Genomic DNA, 21,700 nt, shown 5'->3' with positions numbered 1-21,700 from the left:
AAAAACATTACAGAAAAGAACTAAATTACCAACTGCCCAAGGCTGAACAGATTCATTTGTAAAGCTAATAAGAGAAACTGAAGAAAGCAGAAACTATCATAAGAATAAACAAAGTAAAAAGTGTCAGAAAAAGTGACTGAAAGGCAAAGAAGATCCAACATACATATATAGGACTCCTTTTAAGAAGAAACATTAAACAGTGGAACAAAACTAATATTAAACTATGATCTAAAAAAAAATCTCCAGAAATAGAACCTGATTCTGCATATTGAAGGGGCTCACCAAATGTCTCAGAAAATGGACCTGCATATAAACTCAGAGAAATATCCCAGTAACAGTATTAGACTTTAAAAATGAAAAAAGACTAAGGTCGTCTCCAGGCAAAATGATCAACTAACTCCATTCAAAAAGATCACATAACTAAGGCCAAGATAACTAAGGCCAAGAGAATTAACTGACCAAATTTCACAAAAGGAACACACAAAGCCATAAAATGAAGTTGCATTTTCTAGAAACTCAAGGAAATACTGTGTAAACCATTAGGAAAAGTTTTAAACATGCAAGAACACAGGGAATACTCTTCCATGAGCCCCTGATCAATTTACTGTATCAAGGTTCAGCAAACTTTAACTTTTAAGGCATCAAATATCACAGCAGGCAGCTTACAACTACAGGAAATGCAATGAAACACAGACAGAAACACAGTTATAACAGGAGATTACTCTCAACACAAGATATATCAACTGGATAAAATATAACTAATGAAAATATAAAATATGACTAAAGAAAATCTAAACAATACAATCAATATAGATGATGTATGTGTGTGGATCTCAAATGCTATATCCTGAAAAGAAAGTATATTCTCATATGCCAAGAGAACAGTCACAAAAACTGATTCTAACATTAAGTCGGCAAAAAAATCCCCTAAATACCAGTAACTTCCATAAAGTAAAATATTATAAATGCTTTCTGATCACAATGTAAAAGCACTGGAATTTACTAAAAGAAACAAAATGCAGAAAGTCCTTTTCACTTGGACATTTAAAAGCCTTGTTTTAAAGAGATGGTGGTTGAGAGTTAAAATGACATAATTTATTTAAAATGGCAATGAATATATGGCACGCAATAATCTATGTAGTTCACTGAAAACAATGATTAAGAGAAACTTCACTCTACCAAACACATTAAAAAATCAGGCAAAAGATAAATAAATTACATTTCCAGCCCCCAAAACTAGAAAAACAACAATATACAAAGAGAATAACAGCAAAAATTAATTAGGAAGAGAATAGAAAAACAGGTTTAATAAATTAAAATCCTATTGTAGACAACACACTTGCTTACAAAAAAATGAGAGAGCACAAATATACAATGACAAGATAACCACTGAAACAGATGAAATTTTAAAAAATTTTAAGAGACCACACTTCCTTGCAGATCTTTAAACAAATAACTTTGAAAAGCTATATAACATGTACCATTTTCTAGAAACATACAGATTACCAAAATTTACCTCATTAAAATTAGAAAGCCTAATAAAACCAATTTCCATAGAAAAACAGAAAAAATTATCAAGAAACTGCTCCTACAAAAATGTGCCAGTCCCAGAGATGCACAATCTGCATGAGAAAAATTTTAAAACATATTTGAAAGACACAAAAGTAGATTTGAACTATGGGAAGATGTCCCTAGTCTTTGGAAACAACTCAATACTATAAATATTTCAGTTATCCCCAAGTTAATTTATAAATTTAACGCAATCCTAACAAGCTTTTTTAAAATGAAACTAGAATAAAGTTCTTCTGAATATTATTTTTGTTTACAAAACAGAAATGTATCAGACATTCAAAAGCTAAATTAGCAAAAATGGAATATGAACATGGAATACAAACAAGCAAATAAACTTAACTATTAATATATTCCAAAAGAGTAATTTGTACTGAAAGGGGAAAAAAGAACCTAAAAATACTTCTGAACAAAGTATTTTGACTATATACTTTCAGACTATAAACAATGATAAACAAACTTTAAACAGTTGTATGTCTTTTAAAAAAAATAATGGTACCATATAATTCTAAAAAATACTGACAGCCAGGGTTCTCATTCTTAGAGAAAGGAAATTTTTTAAAAAGTAAAAAAGCTAGAGAACTCTATGGTATTGGATTGAAATAACAGGTTAAGTGTGAACTCATGGTAAGACAGAGATGGATAAAAAGACTGACAGACCTAGCTACAAACAGATGTGTATGGAGAGTGTGTGTACACACACACACACACACACACAAACATATATTTCCTAGCTCTCTACTAAGGGGATATAGAATCAATAACACTTTAGTAAGAAATGAGCACACCTACCACCCAGATTCTATCTCCTAAATATTATGTTCCACTAAAAGAAACCAGAGATTCTTGGGAGAAATGGCTAATCCAGGGCTGGAACAGAGAAAGTACAAGATAGGCCTGTAACATACTGTGCCAAATAGAAAGCAAAGCAGCTCTGTTAGATAGAAAGCAATGAAGCAATGTCAAAAGGACACACAAACCCCTGCTTGAAGGTAACTCCCGCTGGCCATATATGGAACAATTTGATCATAAAAATAAATTACAATAATAGATTAAAATGTATTGAATAAGAATCCATGAGTCCATGCTCATATAAATGAAAAAAAAATGGGTAAAAAGGAGAAACTTTTTTTTCTTTTTTTTTTTTTTTACAGTGGAATGCCAACCAATAAATGCAGAAGGAACAATCAAATGAGAAAAATCACCTTTCACAATGACAGTAATAATTGACTCAGGCAAAAGTCAGCACTTGATACTAAAATTTGTATATGAAAGTTTGAGGAAGAGAATACCTACCCAATTTGAAAGTATTTCCCCACAAAATATTTATTAATTATATGGTAAAAAGCCAGGAGCTCATGCACGTAATCCCAGCACTCTGGGAGGCTGAGGCGGGTGGATCACGTGAGGTCAGGAGTTCAAGACCAGCCTGGCCAACATGGTGAAATCGCTTCTCTACTAAAAATACAAAAATTAGCTGGGCGTGGTGGTGGGTACCTGTAATCCCAGCTACTCGAGAGGCTGAGGCATGAGAATTGCTTGAACCTGGGAGGTGGAGGGTGCAGTGAACTGAGATTACGCTACTGCACTCCAGGCTGGGTGACAGAGCAAGCCTCTGTCTCAAAAAAAAAAAAAAAAAAAAAAAAAAATTACATGGTAAAAAAACAGTAACTTTCCAAGAGAGAAATACTGACAGGTACTATCTTAAACAAGTGATCAAAGTTATCATCATCAGTAATGGGACAAACTGACATCACATGCCTCCAGATATGACACACTGAGCAGTCACATAATCCCTTCTGTGGTATTCCTACCAAAAATGCATAATCTCAATTTAACCATGAGGAAATACCGATCAACTACAAGTGAGAAACATTCTATAAAATAACTGGCCTATACTCAAAAATATCCAGATCATGAAAGTCAAAGTAAGACTGAGGAACCGTTCCAGATTAAAGAGATAAATAACTAAGTGCAACATGTGGTCTTGGACTGGACTCTAGAATTTGTCTGGCTATAAAAGACATAGTGGAACAACTAATACAATATGAATATGGTCTTCAGATTAGATAATAGTATTGTGTCCTATATTCAATATCTTGATTTTGATCATTACACTATGGTAATATAAATGTTCTATATACACACGCGTGCACGCACACACAGTAAAAGCCTACAGCACCCAGTATTCCCAGGCAGTCTCTCATCTAAGTACTAACCAGGCCAATCCCTGCTTAGCTTGTGAGATCAGACAAGATCAGGCGTGTTCAGGGTGCTATGGCCGTAGACTAAACATTCTTATTCTTAGGAAATACATATTGAAGTATTTCAGTATAAAGAGGCATAATGACAGCAACTTATCCTGAAGTGATTTTGAAAAAGTGTATATATATTTAGAAACAAAATTATAAAGAAAATGTATTAAAATGTTAGCAATTAAGGAAACAGAGAATAGTAAACTTTGTAATATTTTTGCAACTTTTCTGTAAGTGTAAAATTATCTCAAAATAAAAAAATACTTTTGCCAATTGATTTCACTTATATATTCTTTCACATGTAAGTACAAGAGTTCTATGTAATAAAAATCTCTCTAAATAAATCTAAGGACATTCTTTCATCAGTATAGAAATTCTAAGTGATAAGAAAGAACAGTTTATTTGGCAGGTTTGTTTTTAGTGATACACAAGTAACAATGTATCTTACTATCAATGAAATCTTATATTCAAGGAAATACAATGATTCCAAGCTTTCATGGGAAAATATTGCATAAAAAGGCAAAAAAGTCCTACCATATTTTCCCAGTTTAGAAAAGAAGTCAAAATGACTCAAACAAAAATGCTAGCAATACCTTGTGTTGCTAGAATAATCCCACATGGCCACATCTAGGAGGCTTCGAATCCAAGTCTTAGAGGGTTCCTTGAGAAATTTTTGTTGGTAGATCCCCACTACAAGGTCCTCTACAGCGAGAAGTTGTAGATCTTGCCTGATTTCTTCCATTAGTAAATAGAAAAACACATACAATTAGTAAATTTAGATACTCGGAAGATATCAAAGTAGAAACAAATACAGATATTAATTATAAAGCACTTCTGCAGCAACCCAGAGTTTTACTTACCTGATGCCTTTGCCATATGCTTCAAACACCAGTTGACTCTTGTTCTATCATCAGACTGGAGAAAGCAAAAAACAAAACAAAACAAAACAAAAAGCTACTTGTATCTTCTCCTACTTTGAATGACTTATAATGCTGTCCTTTCAAAATGTGGGGGTTAGGAGGTAGGGGACACAGGAAAAAGACTGAAGAGTTTGTGCCAACAAAATGAAAACTATAAAAAATTGACATAGAAAAGATTACAGCTATTATTAGTCAGTTACATTTATACAGAAATGTTAAGATACTTTATGAGAAGCAAGGGAGACCCAGGGTATGCAAATGAAGAAATCAATGTTCAGAAAAAGATCAGATAATCACCTCATGGTTATACTAAGTAGCAAGGTTAAAACCCAACTTTTCAACTCCAAGCCTCGAAGAATATCATCTCTCTAAATATTACAAACAAAGAAGGAAGGGATTGCTACAAAGACAGTTTTGAAGAAAAGGTAATCTTGTTTGGTAAGATAGGTGTACAGAATGGAGTATCCATTCTTAAGGGTAAAAAATATTGCAGATATTTCAGAAAGAAGAACTCAGAGAACATGAACTCTACCAAAATAGAAATATGTTTAGCTTTTGCAGTCTTCAAAATCCCTCCAAAATTGGAGACATTTTTAAAATAGGCACTACACCTAATTACATTCAAAACAATTCAAAATGAATGTGTGTTTAAGACACACAGACAAAAGTACACAGGCAAAAATTCTTTGTTTTATGGATCTTTTGGTATTATAAATTGATACCTTAAAAGTACTTCTTAACCTGAAATTACCTTGCAGTAGATAGGTGGCCAGTTCCCTGGGTTGGGATGAATAAATCTATAAAGGTTTTGTAACACAGTTGCTTGGTTATGTCCACGTTCAAAATTTGAAATAGGAATCTTGTGACTAGAATCACCTGAGGTAAATAAAAAGGAGAAGTTCAAACTTTGAGCAAGACAAATATTATGGGGTAGGTATGGAAGTAGGGGTACAATAAGATAGTGGGTAACACAAAGTTAAGTACCTGTACAAAGCCGTTTTGGTAAGGATTTTACATATTTTAACCCAGTCTTACAGCCATTCTATGATGTGATGTGTGTGTGTGTGTGCATGTATGAGAAACTGAGAAATTAGTAACTTAATAACTGATAAACAATTGAATCATGACTTAAACCTAGGTTTGTTCAGTAACCAGGCCTGTAGTGTTTTACTACTCCCATGCTGCCTTTCATAAATTTTTTACTAATAAGGCTGAAAAACCTAATAGTAATGATTGCTTTATAAAAAAGTTATGATGATGATGTCCACTTTACAGGAAAAAAAGACCAAGTAATTTAGACCAACTTTCCCACAGAAAATAAAAAAGTGTGAGGATATTAAGATCACACAGAACATTAAGGAATTAATGGGTTAAGATTAGAGAATATGCCGGGTGCGGTGGCTCATGCCTGTAATCCTAGCACTTTGGGAGGCCGAGGCTGGCAGATCACAAGGTCAGGAGATCAAGACCATCCTGGCTAACACGGTGAAACCCCGTTTCTACTAAAAATACAAAAAATTACCCAGGCGTGGTGGCGGGCGCCTGTAGTCCCAGCTACTCGAGAGGCTGAGGCAGGAGAATGGTGTGAACCCGGGAGGCAGAGGTTGCAGTGAGCTGAGATTGCGCCACTGCACTCCAGCCTGGGCGACAGAGCCAGACTTTGTCTCAGAAAAAAAAAAAAAAGATTAGAGAATACATAAACTCAGAGAGGTGAGATTAGCTTTAGGGAAGTTTTTCCTCTGGATCATTTGCCAGTTCCGGAAGAGGAAGCTGAATGACTGAATAGAGTGCTTTTAACAGCTTCTGGGCCTGGTCTTCTAGGCCCCCAGGCGTCTTAAAAAAGCAAACACAAACCCTTTCCAGAGGAAGTTAACATTATCATAAGTCTCAAATTACTCTGAAATCATTACTTCCACCAAATACTCCATGAACCATCAGGTACACAATAAAACAAGAATGAGAATGAATATATAGTTGACAGAAAGATACCCACAGGTACTCCAGATTTTGAATAGACAGATTTTACTTAATTAAGTCTGAGGAGACCAGATTACAAATTTTAGCACAAAACTGTTAAATATATATATATGGGGGGGGGGCGGGGGAAGAGAGAAAGAGAGAGAGAGAGATATTCAGGAAGCCAGGTGTGGTGGTATGCACCTGCAGCCCCAGCTACTTGGGAAGCTGAGACTGGATCAACTGAGCTAGGAGTTTGAGGCTGCAGTGAGTTATGTTCATACCACTGCACTCCAGCCTGAGTGAATGAACAAGAACTCTATTTCCCCTTACTCTCCCCCAAAGAAATGCAGGAGTTGTTCAACTTCTAATGATAGATTAGGGAAAAGCTGAACAAATAAAACACCTTCTTCGAAGACCTGCAGAGACAAAAATGTGGTGAGGAATCATGAATCATGGGCTCAAAATCTTGGAAAGGAAGAAATCTTATAGAGAGTTGAATCTGGCAGTTGGGTTTGTTTCTTCCCAGGGCCAGTTCACCAATTCTGGAAGAGGACATTTAGAGGCTGAGAAACAGAACAGGGTTTCCAATAAACTCAGAGCTGGTAAGAACTAAATATTTTATTGCAATATTACTTACTTAAAAAATTGTAATTAAAATTAAAAAATAGTCCATTGTCTTCTGGCTTCCATTGTTTATGCTGTGAAGTCAACTGTAAATTTTACTAGTAATCCTTTGGTGATTACCTGTTCATCCTTCCCCCTTTTCTAGTAAAGGCCAACTACAAATTGACTTTTGTGATGTCTGAAACCCAATTTAAAACCACTTCAATCCCTGAAAATGGATTAAGATAATCTGAGATGCTATTGACTCCAGCTTTCTGACAGACACAATCATAAATCTTCTTTGGAGAGAAATAACGAGATTTCATATACACTGTTTAGCACTCGAAAATAACTAGACATATGAAGAGATTCTGTTAGCTTGATTGAACATCACCATAACCAACAGACTATAAAGTCAACTCCAAAAAGAAAATCCCTGTAAGAGGATTATCCAACATAACCCTTTAAAATAACTAGGCTTATTATGTTTAGGGAAATTAAAAGGCAATATTAGTAATTTCTGTAGAGCCATAAAAAAGCATCAAATTCAAAATCTTAAAATCTATTCCCAAGCCCATCTTATAATGGCAAAATAACCTTGATAATAAAATTAGGTAAAGTTAATCTCAGTCTTTAACATAAATGGAAAAGTACTAAAACAAAATAGTAACAAACCAAACTCAGTGTATGTAAGATATATAGTGACCACACTGGGTTTGTTCCTGGAAGACAAGATTGGTTTAACACTAATAAATTACCACAAGAGGCTGGCGCAGTGGCTCACGCCTATAATCCCAGCACTTTGGGAGGCTAAGGTGGGTGGACCACTTGAGATCAGGAGTTTGAGACTGGCCTGGCCAACATGACAAAACCTTGTCTCTAATAAAAATACAAAAATTAGCTGGGTGTGGTAACGTGCACCTATAATTCCAGCTATTCAGGAGGCTGAGGCACAAGAATCACTTGAGCCTGGGAGGCAGAGGCTATAGTGAGCTGAGATCATGCCACTGCACTCTAGGTTGGGTGATGGAGTCAGACTGTCTCAAAAAATATATAAATGGCCACATGAACAAAAGACAAAAATCATATGACATGCAGAAAAAGCATTCACTAAAATGTGCAACTGCTATCTCCCTAGCCAAATAGGGAACATAAGCATATCTTGGAGATGCTGTAGGTTCAGTTCCAGACTGCCATAATAAAGCGAGTACTGAAATTTAAAGTGTCACGCTAATATTTTGGTTTCCCAGTGCATATAAATTATGTTTACTGTAAAGTTATGACTATACTGTTAAGTGTGCAGTAGCATTGTTTTAAAAATGAACATATCTTAATATGAAAACATTTTATTGCTAAAAATACGATCAACTGAGTCTTCAGTGACTTACAGTCTTTTTGCTGGTTAAAGATCTTTTTAAAAAAATGTTTTTATTTCCATAGGTTTTTGGGGGAACTGGTGGTATTTGGTTATATGAGTAAGTTCTTTAGTGACGATTTGTGAGATTTTGGTGGACCCATCACCGGAATACTATACACTGAACCCAATTTGTAGTCTTTTATGCCTCACCCCCTTCCCACCCTTCCGCCCCAAAGTCCCCAAAGTCCTTTGTATCATTCTTATGCCTTTGCATCCTTATAGCTTAGCTCCCATTTATGAGTGAGAACATATGTTTGGTTTTCCATTCCTGAGTCGCTTCACTTAGAATAGTCTCCAATCCCATCCAGGTTGCTGCGAATGCCATCAACTCATTCCTTTTTATGGCTGAGTACTATTCCATCATATATACACACACATATATACTACAGTTTCTTTATCCACTTGTTGATTGATGGGTATTTGGGCTGGTTCCACATTTTTGCAATTGCAAATTGTGCTGTTATAAACATGTGTGTGCAACTTATCCTTTTCATGTGACTTCTTTTCCTCTGGATAGATATCCAGTAGTGAGACTGTTAGAATTTTCAAGTGGTAGTTCTACTTTTAGTTAGTTAAGGAATTTCTACATATTTTTTCTTTCCCATAGTGGTTGTACTAGTTTACATTCCCATGCTGGTGGAAGATCCTGTCTTGATGTTACTGGCTGCTGACCAGCAGGGTCATGGTTGCTGAAGGCTGCAGCTGTTGTGGCAATTTCTTAAAATAAAACAATGAAGTTTGCCACATTGACTCTTCCTTTCATGAAGAATTTGTAGCATATGATACTGTTTGATAACATTTTCCTCACAGAACTTCTTTTGAAATTTAAATTCTTTCAAACCCTGCTGCTACTTTACCAAGTTTATGAAATATTCTTAGTCCTTTGTCATTTCACCAGTGTTTACAGCATCTTCACTAGTAGGTTCCATCTCAGGCAACTAGTTTCTTTTCTCATACATCAGAAGCAACTCCTTACCCATTCAGGTTTTATTGTGAGATTGCAGCAATTCAGTCACATTTTCAGGTTCCATTTCTAATTCTAGTTCTCTTCTATTACTTCCTCCACTGAAGTCTTGAACCGCTCAAAGTCATTCATGAGGGCTGGAATCTACTTCTTGCAAACAACCTTTAGTGTTGATATTTTGACCTCCTCCAGTGAATTATGTATGTTCTTAATGGCATCTAGAATGGTGAATCCTTTTCAGAAGGTTTTCAATTTATTTTGCTTAGATCCATCAGAAGAATCGCCATTTATGGCAGCTATAAACTTATAAAACGTATTTCTTAAACAGTAAGACTTGAAAGTTGAAATTACTCCTTGATCCATGGGCTACAGAATGAATGCTGTGGTAGCAGGCGTGAAAACATTAATCTCTTTTTACATCTCCACCAGAGCTCTTGGATGACTAGGTCTAATGTCAATGAGCAGTAAAATTGTGAAAGGAATCTTTTTTTTCTGAGCAGCAGATCTCAAGAGTGGTCTTAAAATATTCAGTAAACCACGCTATAAGCAGATGCGCTGTCTTCTAGGTTTTGTTCTTCCATTTATAATAGCACAAGCAGAGTCAATTTAGCATAATTTCCTAAGAGTCCTAAGATTTTCAGAATGGTAAATGAGCACTGACTTCAACTTAAAGTCACCAGCTGCATTAGTCACTAACAAGAGAATCAGTCTGTCCTTTGAAGCCAGGCACTGACTTATTCTCTCTAGCTATGGAACTCCCAGATGGTATCTTCTTCCAACAGAAAGTGGTTTCATCTTCATTGAAAATCTGCTATTTGCTGTAGCCACCTTGGTCAGTTATCTTAGCTAGACCCTCTGGATGACTTGCTGCAGCATCTACATCAGCACCTGCTCCTTCACTTTGCATTTTTATGTTATAGAGATGGCTCTTTCCTTAAACCTCATGAACCAAACTCTGCAAACTTCAAACTTTTATTCTGCAGCTTCCTCACTTCTCTCAGCCTTCACAGAATTGAAGAGAGTTAAAGTTTTGCTTCGGATTAGGCTTTAGCTTAAGGGAATGTGGTAACTGGAGAATGTTGATCTATTCTGACCACTAAAACTTTCTTCGTATCAGCAATGGGGCTGTTTCACTTTCTTATCATTGGTTGTTTACTGGAGTAGTACATAAATTTCCTTCAAGAACATTCCCTTTGCATTCACAACTTGGTCATTTGGCACAAGAAGCCTAGTTTTTAGCCTATTGCAGCTTTTGATATGCATTCCTCACTAAGCTGAACCATTTCTAGCTTTTGATTTACAGTGAGAGACATGCAACCCTTCCTTTCACTTGAACACTGAGAGGCCATTGTAGGATTATTAATTGACCTAATTTCAATATTGTTGTGTCTCAGGGAATAGTGAGGCCCAAGGAAAGGGAGAGAGATGAGGCAATGGCCAGTCAGGGGAGCAGTCAGAACACGTACAATATTTACTGATTAAATTTGCCATCTTATATGGGCATGGTTCCTGACATTCCAAAACAACTACAATAGAACATCAAAGGCCGGGCGCGGTGGCTCAAGCCTGTAATCCCAGCACTTTGGGAGGCCGAGACGGGTGGATCACGAGGTCAGGAGATCGAGACCATCCTGGCTAATACGGTGAAACCCCGTCTCTACTAAAAAATACAAAAAACGAGCCGGGCGACGAGGCGGGCGCCTGTAGTCCCAGCTACTCGGGAGGCTGAGACAGGAGAATGGCGGGAACCCGGGAGGCGGAGCTTGCAGTGAGTGAGAGCCGGCCACTGCACTCCAGCCTGGGCAGCAGAGCAAGACTCCGTCTCAAAAAAAAAAAAAAAAAAAAAAGAACATCAAAGATCACTGATCACAGATCACCATAACAGACATAATGATAATGGCAAAGTTTGAAATATTGCAAGAATTACCAAAATGTGACACAGAGAAAAGTACATGCTACTGGAAAAATGATGCCAATAGACTCGCTCAACGCAGGGCTGCCACAAACCTCAATGTGTAAAAAAATGCAATATATGCAAAGTGCAATAAAGTGAAATGCAATAAAACAAGCTGTGCATGTAGAAGGAAACATCTTTATCCTGATAAAGAACACACATCAAAAACGGGGGTGGGGAGAGAAAGAAAAAACTACAGGAAATAGCATACTCACTGGCAAAAACACTAGAAACTAGAGGTCATGGTCAGTATACTAAGATAAAACAAACTTTAAAAATTTTAAATGAAGATATGTAGATTAGAAAGAACAAAGTGATTTCACAGATATGATTAAGTAATTTGCTAAAAACTCAGAGTTTACCAATGGGTGGGACAAAACCAAAACATAAAAGTAAACAATTAGAAAATATAATTTCAAGGGATATAATTTATAACAGCAACAAAAGGCATGATACACTATAAATTTAACATACGATATTCAGATTGCTAATGGAGAAAATTGTAAAATTTCATTGAAAGACATTACGGACCTAAAAAATAAGAAGGAAGCCCTATGTTTACAAATATAAAGATTCAATATAATGAAGATACCAGTTTTCTCCAAAATGACTTAATGTAACACATGAAGAACTGATTCTAAATCGTGTATGGAAGAACAAAGGGTCAAAGCAGCCATGATATTCCAAAAGAACGAGGTTGGGGGCTTGTCTAAATAGATATCATCAAACTACTGTGTTTAAGGATATGATATTGACAGCAAAGAAGTAGAACAGAACAGAATAAAGAGAACAAAATATCCTCCCACACACAAACAGAAACATATGATACAGGTGGCACAAAATGATTATTCAATAATTGATGCTGTGATAAATGATTATCTACATGGTTAAAAATTAAAGTGAATCTCTCCCTTATACTATACACAAGTCAATTCCAGGTAGAATAAGAACTTGAATACAAAAAATAAAACTCTATAATTTTTAGAATAAAATAGAGACTATTTTCACAACCTTGGGGTAAAAAAGAATTCTTGAATAAGACACAAAACCCCACAAATGATAAAAATATCGACACATTTACCAAATTAAAAATAAAAACAAGCTGGGCACAGTGGTGCATGCCTCAAGTCCCAGCTACTTAGGTGAGTGAGGCAGGAGGATCACTTGAGCCCAGGAGTTCGAGCCTGCAGTGACCTATGACTGCATCTGTGAATAGCCATCATGCTCTAGCCTGGGCAATAAAGCAAGACCCCATCTCTAAAAAACAAAAAATGTTTAAAAAGTCTGTTCATTAAAAGACACCATAAAGAAGAGTGAAAAATACAAGACACAAACTGAAAACAGGTATCTGCATACAATTTTTAAAAATCCATCAGCAGATAAGATAAACTTCCACACATCAGTAAGAAAAACAAACAATTCAATAGAAAACGAATGAAAGATATTGAGTTAAAAAACACAGGAAAGAAAACATATATATCATGCTTGTACAACCCGCAGCATGCAGGCCTCATGTGGCCCAGGATAGCTTGAATGCAATCCAATACAAACTCATAAACTTTCTTAAAACATTACAAGATTTTTTTTTGTGATTTTTATTTGTTTGTTTAGCTCAACAGTTATTATTAGTGTTAGTGTATTTTATGTGTGGCCCAAGACAATTCTTCTTCCACTGTGGCCCAGGGGGGCTAGGCACAGTGGCTCACGCCTGTAATCTCAAAACTTTGGGAGGCCGAGGCAGGCAGATCACGAGGTCAGGAGTTCAAGACCAGTGTGGCCAAAATGGTGAAACCCCGCCTCTACTAAAGACAAAAAATTAGCTGGGCGTGGTGGTGCACAACTGTAATCCCAGCTACTCAGGAGACTGAGGCAGGAGAATCACTTGAAACTGGGAGGCAGAAGTTGCAGTGAGCTGAGATCGTGCCACTGTACTCCAGCCTGGGCGAGGGAGCGAGACTCCGTCTCAAAAAAAAAAAAAAAAAGGTGGCCCAGGGAAGCCCAAAGATTGGGCACCCTGATACATACAATATGTTAATTACACAAAAGTTGAAACAAGTAAAATTAAATACATCATTTAAACAAATATGTACATGTAGTAAAACTATTCAGAAAAGAAATACACAAAATTCAAACACAAAATTCAGAATCGTAATTTTCTCATAAAGAGGGAAGGGGACGCTATCAGGGAGAGACACAGGGACTTTCAATGGCACTGGAAATGTGCTATTTTTTCAGCTGACTTGTGGGTGGCTTTGTTTTTTATTAATGTTCTTTATACCTTAAATAAATGTTATAATATGTTCTGTGTGTAGAAGCTTCCTTTGAAAAGCTGATGGACTTTTTGTATAGGAAGCTGAAAGCAATTTGCAAAATGTTGATGTTTTAAAGCAGAATTTCTCTCAAGAAAATCATTAACCAGTAAAATGGAGAGAAGCAGAGCTCATCTGGTTAAAGTGGAGAGGGAGAAGAACCAGGACCTCCTATCCTCACACTTATAGTTCATAAAAGATAAGGACCTCCTATCCTCACACTCATAGTTCATGAAAGATAAGACAACACAGGAGTATTTGAGAGATCAATATGCATGTTCCTTAAATACCACTCAAATTCTTCACATCCACATGTAAATTCATTCCAGTGCGTTACTATACAAAATATGGTCTCCTCCAAATCAGCTCAATTACATTAGCATAGGCAGTTTTAGTTATTATGGTGACAGGTGTCACTCTAATAGTCATTTATCTTATTTAACTGGCGTATTTCCCAGGATTATCAAATTGGCAACTTAAGACATGCTCAAATTAGTAAGCTCCAAACATTTTAAAGTTTCCTTGAAAGAGAAACATTGCACTGTTTCGACTATGTTGAATAATAAATTAAGAAAACATTTCTAGAATCTTTAATACATTTTTTTAAAGAACCACGTTTTCTGTTAATCTGATTAATTTGAAAAGGTTGTAAAAATAGGTTGTCAAAAATAGATTTTTAAGCATTTAACAGAATCAAAATAGTAAAGAAACAGTAAGTCAGTGACAGTCTCAGAAATGAATGTCTGGCACATAGTAGGGATTCCAATGCATTTAACAGATGAATAAACCTGAAACAGAGTTTAAGTAAAAACGTGAAAATTAATTCACTGGCTGAGTTTCCATTTATGTTTTGTTTTTTTTTACTACCATCTAGTTCAATAACCTCAGATGATGTAACAGTTGGGGATATTAGCTATGTTCACACTTCAAAGAAAGTACAGAGTTTTTCTTCCATATTGTAATTATTTTCCATTCAAAGCTATATAAGAAGGAACTATTGCCAGGCACGGTGGCTCACGCCTGTAATCCCAGCACTTTGAGAGCCTGAGGCGGGCGGATCACCTGAGGTCAGGAGTTCGAGACCAGCCTGACCAACATGTAGAAACCCCGTGTCTACTAAAAATACAAAATTAGCCAGGTGTGGTGGTGCGTGTCTGTAATCCCAGCTACTCGGGAGGCTGAGGCAGGAGAATCATTTGAACCCAGGAGGCAGAGGTTGCAGCAAGCTGAGATTGTGCCATTACACTCCAGCCTGGGCAACAAGAGCGAAGCTCTGTCTCAAAAAAAAAAAAAAAAAAAAAAGGAACTACTAAAACAATTCTCCCTTACATTTCTTATTCCATAGCCTACAGCCCTGATCCCAGTCAAACAAATTATGAATTAGTACATATTAGGAATTCAAAATATACAACCAAATATAAGTCCAAAATATGTTCATTTATAAACAGAGTTATAAGTATTATAATATAGTTGCTTGTTGTGGCAGATTTGAAAAACTTACTTTTAATTTCAAACACTTCTACAGGCTAGCTGTCCATATTTCTAAGTTAAAAAAAAAATTACTGGCTGGGTGCGGTGGCTCAGTGCCTGTAATCCCAGCACTTTTGGGAGGCTGATGTGGGCAGATCACAAGGTCAGGAGATTGAGACCATCCTGGCCAACATCGTGAAACGCCGTCTCTGCTAAAAACACAAAAATAAGCTGGGCTCGGTGGCGTGCGCCTGTAGTCCCAGCCAGTCAGGAGGCTGAGACAGAACTGCTTGAACCCAGGAAGCAGAGGTTGCAGTGAGCCGAGATCGTGCCACTCCACTCCAGCCTGGTGACAGAGCAAGGCTCCATCTCAAAAAAAAAAAAAAATTACCTTACGGACAGGAATCATTAAATGGTCCCTATGCACTGACGCTTTTAATATACATTTAAAAATAAACCTATTCCGATTGTCATTCTATTTAAGCAGAAAACTGCTTAAAACCTAATTCCTAGAAAAAGGGTTTAAGTTCAAGGGCTTAGGTATACAGTCATGCCCTTTGGCAAAATACTTAGAAAACTCTTTTACTCATCTAAAAAATTCAGAACTCTTTTTGAAGTATTGACTTTTAAAACACATTTGAAATGGACGTCCCTGAAAATGGTCCTAAATCTACATAATCTGAGACTTCTTAAAAGGCTTTCCTAAGTACCCAGCCACTAAGAACAGCTGACCTTAAGGTCAAAGGATATATACAGAAAATAAAACAACAATTCCCTGAAAAAGTACAGTATACTATCAGTCTACAAAAAATTTAAAGATCACAGACACCAACTACCACATCTATGCAGATTCTCTAACAATAACCTAAAGTTATTTTCATCTCATTTTATATTTTGTGTGTTAAAGGAATAAGTTTAACCAGGTATGAATACATTCAAGTCACAAATCATACCACATTCCTTTATACTTACTTGCAGCCTGACAATGAAATCGAAATCCTCGTGGAATTTCACCTATAATACAAAATATCTTGTTGAGAAGCAGAAATTTCAAAGTCCTCTAGTAGTGCTACAGTAATACTCTACAGGATGACCAAGTTATAATACAGAAAGGTAATTTTTATTACATGAAAATACAAAAGATTAAACTTTTATAGGGTTTATTTTCAACCAAAGGTATGAAAACTGTTGAAGAATTTGATATATTGTGTAAGTTACTTTTAAAAGTAAGTTACTCCTTACAGAGAAAGAAATGCTAGATAAAGCAAGCATGTGACAAGAGTCTTAGCTCCACGTCCATGAATGGGCCTCAGGGGGTCATAAGGGCATTGATATGGCAAGGTGTATATGCATTTCTCAGAGGAAAAACAGAAGTAGCAACACTCACAAGTGTGAGTAGGATGATTAGTTTTTCTGTCATCTAAAAATGAGGAGGAAAAAGTGCTGGGATGTCCTAATTAATTTTAAAGTAATTGATAATTGACAAAACTAAAAATGAAGTCATGTCCCCAGTCTCTTCTCCCTATACATTTTTCCTACTTACCTTCAGGGGTATCAAATCCTATGTCTTCATACCTACCTTGCTTTTTAATGGGATGGAACAGTAGGAAGAAGAGATGCTGATAATATCTGAGAGCTGATTAAGTATTAGGCTATTTCCATATTTCTTATCTATTCCTTAGAACAACCCTCCAATAGGTATTATCCCCACTTTACGGATGAGCTGATAGGTTCAGAGAGGTTAAATAATTTCTTCAAGGCAACAAAGCAATAGCGGTTTAAAAAGCTAGTCACCACTGCTGTGAAGGATGAGGTAGAGAAAGAAAAGATCATGGGATACACAGACACAGCTTTTAGAAAATCCCCAAGATGTAAGGCCCTAGGTAGGTGAATAGCAGGCTATGAATTGTTCAGATAGTCTATCCATCTGATTTTAACGGTAATTTGAGGTTAAAAGCCTAAACCAAAAAACCCTGTGTCAACACCTAATTCCTAACTGTTTCTCAGTAAGTATTATGAAGTCTTGTTACATTAAGAACACAGCTGTACATGAGTTTGTAAGAAAAAGTACTATTGTCAAATAAAGTCAAGATTTAAAAAAAAAAAACATACACTTTTAAGATCTAGCATCTACTCTGACGACTTACCAGGGTTTATAAAACTGTGGAAATCTGCCATAATACCTTCTTGGAGAGAATACTTAACACAGCCAATTTCACAAGGGAGGAAGCGCTGTTCACAATGAGGAGGTAGCTCGCCATGGCTAAAAATGTTCAAAAAATAAAAAATGCCTCCAAGGAGAGCTAAAAAAAAATTGTAAGATAAAATGAATAAATGAATGTCTCAAATTTACCTTGTCCACAAAAGCCTCTTTAGTTGAAGGAAACAAAAATGTTTTAGAACAATTTTCTTTCTGTTCCTATATTCCTAAATGAGCTGGAAAAGAGAAAACTAATCAGCTGTACCAAATAAAGAAATCAAAATTTTTATAATTACACTTATCAAGGATTAAAGTAACCACTCTTCGCATGAAGCAACAAAATTATTCCAACTTGCAGCCAGCTCTACATAATTCGGCCATAGATGAGCCCTGAATCTCAGAAATGACACAGAGCAGTGACCCATATTCAACATATGTAAAGGTTTGGGAAACGAAGCTGAGCAGCATCAATGTAGAAAGATTGTAATATAAAAGCTATGAACAATTTAGTTCATTCTTTTTTCACTTTTTACCAATATATATAAGACCACCTATAAATCCTCTAAAGGAATAAAGGAATATGAGAATGTGTGAAGTGTTATTTACCAAGACTGGCCACATTTAAGACTGTTAAAAGTTTATCAGTGTTCAACAAAGGCAGAACACAATAAAACCAGCCAGAAGGCATAGCAATGACCCTTATTAACTATGTTCTCTTCTTGGCAAGTTCCATAATTCATTTGTATCTTTATAACTCCCCTCCACCACCCAGGATTTTTAAATATTTTTTTCTTAATTGACAAATAATAATTATATACATATTTATGAGGTACAATGAATGTTGTTTTGATACATGTATACATTGTAGAATGATTAAATCAAGTCATTAACATATCCATCACCTCACTTTTTGTGGTGTGAATATGTAAAACCTACTCTTACCAATTTTGAAACATACATTAACTGTAGTCATCACACTGTAGAATATATCTGAAAACCTTATCCCACCTGTTTACTTTTGTTTTTAAGTGTATTTAAGTGTCCAATTACAAACAAGTCTAAAAAATACCTATGTTTATCAACATATGGAGTGGTAGAAACAGAGACCAGATTTTTGTTAAAAAAAAAAACCCCAAAAAACCACTCTCTCCTGTTTTATTTCAACAAATTACCTAATCTTTTATAATGTCAGTACCACAATGTTTAACACTTGAAGTTAATTACTTTGAAATGGAGGATCAAAATGAACAGAAAACATTTTTACTGACAAATATAGTGTTTTGGGCACTCAAATTTAACCAAGCAAAATATTTCAGGATTACTCTACCTTGATCACCTTTTAAAGACAAAGTTGACATATCTGGAGGTGAAACATTCTGCTTTGGTACAAGCATGCCTGGCCTCCTCAGTGGTGTGAAAACAGGTTTCTAAAGAGGAAGAGAATGATTGGCCACATAAACTCTTGCTGGGCACTTTAGACCATATATTAAAATTTAGATAAATAACTTCAAAACAGCCTATAGATTACCAAGGTCAATGTATCCAATGAATAAATATATCTGTCAATAATACCAACACTCAAAGGCAGAATAACAAATCTATAAATATTCTGAATCAGAAGAGGAGTGGTAAATAACTGAAAGCCATTTTGCCCACTACTGATTATCCAAGGTAATCATCCTAAGCCACCTACTACATGCCAGGTCAGTGGCCAAAAGCACACTATGCCCCAAAGTACTCTAATGTTGCTTGTTTTTCACTTAAAGTCAAAACCAGATTATGTTGCCTCCAAGTCTCACATGAGGTACACATACACCATAGCTTAAGTTTTGAGGAGAGATATCTTGTAAGAATAAGGCTTGCAAGTGTAAGTACAAACTCAACTGAGTTTCTACTCATAAATCCACAAAATAAAACTATCTCTTGAATTTCAATCCAATGTTGACAGTTTAAGAATGGAATTTTATCATGGAAGAACGGAAAAAACAAAGGCTGGGACAGCACCAACAATTACCTTGTACTTTCCTGATACAAATCAACAAGAAAACAAATTTTATTTAGTACTTTAACATTCTACTACACAGAAATTTACCCAAATAAACTTCAACTTTTTTTTTTTTTTTTTTTTTGACAGAGTTTTGCTCTTTCGCACAGGCTGGAGTGCAGAGGCGCAAGTCTGACTCACTACAACCTCCACCTCCCGGGTTCAAGCGATTCTCCCACCTCAGCCTCCTACAGACGTCTGCCACCACGCCCAGCTTTATTTTTTATTTTTAGTAGAGTTGGGGTTTCCCCCATGTTGGGCAAGTTGATCTCAAACTCCTGACCTCAAGTGATCCGCCCACCTCTGCCTCCCAAAGTGCTGCGATTACAGGCGTGAGCCACCGTGCCCAGCCTATTCAACTCTTGTAAGACATACACACATACATCAACTAATCCAAGTCTTGTTATTCCAATATTTTAAACACAGCAGCTGGCTTTGTTTCAGGTGTCATTTTAAAAGAATGGTATTTTTTGCTAAAGAAAAAAAGACAGAATGGTCTAAACTACTTTTAAGCCCCCACTGCCTCCCCCACCCCCACTAAGGCTCATTAATCACAGAAGAGTTGAAACGGACACCTTGATGTCATCCAGTACAACCCCTAGATGTTACACTCCCATTACTGATCAAAGTGTATTGTCTGCAGGTTTCCTAACAGGAATTCCTCAGGTCTTTCACCACCAAATTCCACCAATGTGTGCATGCCCTAGTTGTGGAGGCTGCTGGTTTCTTTTAACAGGCATTCTGACACCAGGGCAAAAGAAGAACGTCGTCTTTGCATTAACCGAACCCCCAAAGGAGTCTACCCTTGACATTCACTCATTCACTCATCCAGCCTTTACTGAATACGTCTATGTGCCAGGCAGATGGCGGCTCTTCCCTTGTTAACTTTACCTGCTTCTCTGAAGGCCCAGAGTCCTTTCCCTGAGCGGCCCTCCACTCTCGAGCCATTTCTGCGTATTTCTCCTTTTCTTCCTCCCTCAGAAGCTTTTGGAGATTAAAGGGGCAAAGAAGAGAAACAGCCATGAGGATCGAGTGCTCTAGAGCCCGCAGGCAGATGCCGGGGCATTACAGGGAGGTGGTTCTGGTGTCGGTTTGCCCAGGACCACAAACCAGGACCTTCCTCTTCCTCTGGCAGGCCCAAGCCGCCTGACCTCCTCGAGGCCTTCTGCCCTCCCGCCTCACCCTCCGGCTTGCCCAACTGCCCTGACCAGCCCTCTCACTCCGCTCCAGCCTTACCGCCCAGTCTGCGGAGCAGTAGGGGATGGCATCAGCAACGCGAGCCACAGGCAGGCCTCGTCGCCGTAGTTCGGGGATCTTCTCCTGCACGAAGAAATAGTAAGCATTCCGGCTGGCCTTGCGGTTCGGCATGGCAGCGCGGTCAGGCTTCCCGGCCTCAGACAGCACAAAGAACCGGCGCCCTCGCCGGGCTCCCGCCCTAAGTAACCGAGGTAGGCGCCTGCGCACGCAGCCCGCAACTCTCGGCCAATCAGGACGGGGCGCGCAGTCGCATTGCCCCGCTGGGGGGACAAACAGCCTGAGACTGGAAGATTCTGGCTCGTGCCGCCTTGCGGGTGAGGTGGGGGGAGAGGGCGGTCGCAGGTGGCAAGTGCTCTGATTGGCTGGGTGCGAGGCAGGCGGAGGCATTGTCACGTGGGAGGCCTGGAGCAATTGCTGTACATTATTGCGTAATGTACGACAAAGTAGGTAGAGGAAAAGAGGAGCTGAGGGTGTTTCCGTGTTTTACAGGTACAAAGGGCCAGCTAGCTTTGTGCCAAGCACTGTGAAAAGTGTTGAGGGGGACAGTATGAGGAACATGATAAATAAGGCCTTCCTTGCCCCTCAAGTTTACAATCTAATGAGGGGAGAGGATAACAAAAACCAGTGAACCAACAAAACCGAATTTTTTAAAAGTACATTTAAAAATAAGTGTTAGAAGGAAACACAGAGGAAGAGGTTGAGATTTAAAATATCCTTAAAGTTTTATAGATTTCCTCATAAAACTTTCTTTTTTGTCGGTTTTATTCCTAAGTAACAAT

At 37.3% G+C, this 21,700-nt stretch overlaps 1 protein-coding gene and 1 pseudogene across 1 annotated transcript in view; both read right to left on the bottom strand.

Annotated features, from left to right (window-relative positions):
- The window catches only part of MAEL (maelstrom spermatogenic transposon silencer), a 33,745-nt gene extending 12,454 nt beyond the window's left edge, over positions 1–21,291 (bottom strand). The window contains exons 1-8 of the mRNA XM_033196911.1: positions 20,901–21,291; positions 20,556–20,648; positions 18,948–19,047; positions 17,568–17,723; positions 16,393–16,434; positions 5,496–5,620; positions 4,685–4,739; positions 4,418–4,559 (exon numbers count right to left, since the gene is read on the bottom strand). Of these exons, the coding sequence (XP_033052802.1) occupies positions 4,418–4,559; positions 4,685–4,739; positions 5,496–5,620; positions 16,393–16,434; positions 17,568–17,723; positions 18,948–19,047; positions 20,556–20,648; positions 20,901–21,032 (845 nt within the window). The 5' untranslated portion in view covers positions 21,033–21,291. The remainder of the gene's footprint in view (positions 1–4,417; positions 4,560–4,684; positions 4,740–5,495; positions 5,621–16,392; positions 16,435–17,567; positions 17,724–18,947; positions 19,048–20,555; positions 20,649–20,900) is intronic.
- On the bottom strand, positions 3,740–3,858 carry LOC117077112 (annotated as a pseudogene).
- Positions 21,292–21,700: the final 409 nt, after the last annotated feature.

This window comes from Trachypithecus francoisi, unplaced genomic scaffold, assembly GCF_009764315.1.
Source record: "Trachypithecus francoisi isolate TF-2019V2 unplaced genomic scaffold, Tfra_2.0 Lachesis_group5, whole genome shotgun sequence".
NCBI classification, from domain to species: domain Eukaryota; kingdom Metazoa; phylum Chordata; class Mammalia; order Primates; family Cercopithecidae; genus Trachypithecus; species Trachypithecus francoisi.
This window is presented reverse-complemented; position numbering and strand designations above follow the sequence as displayed.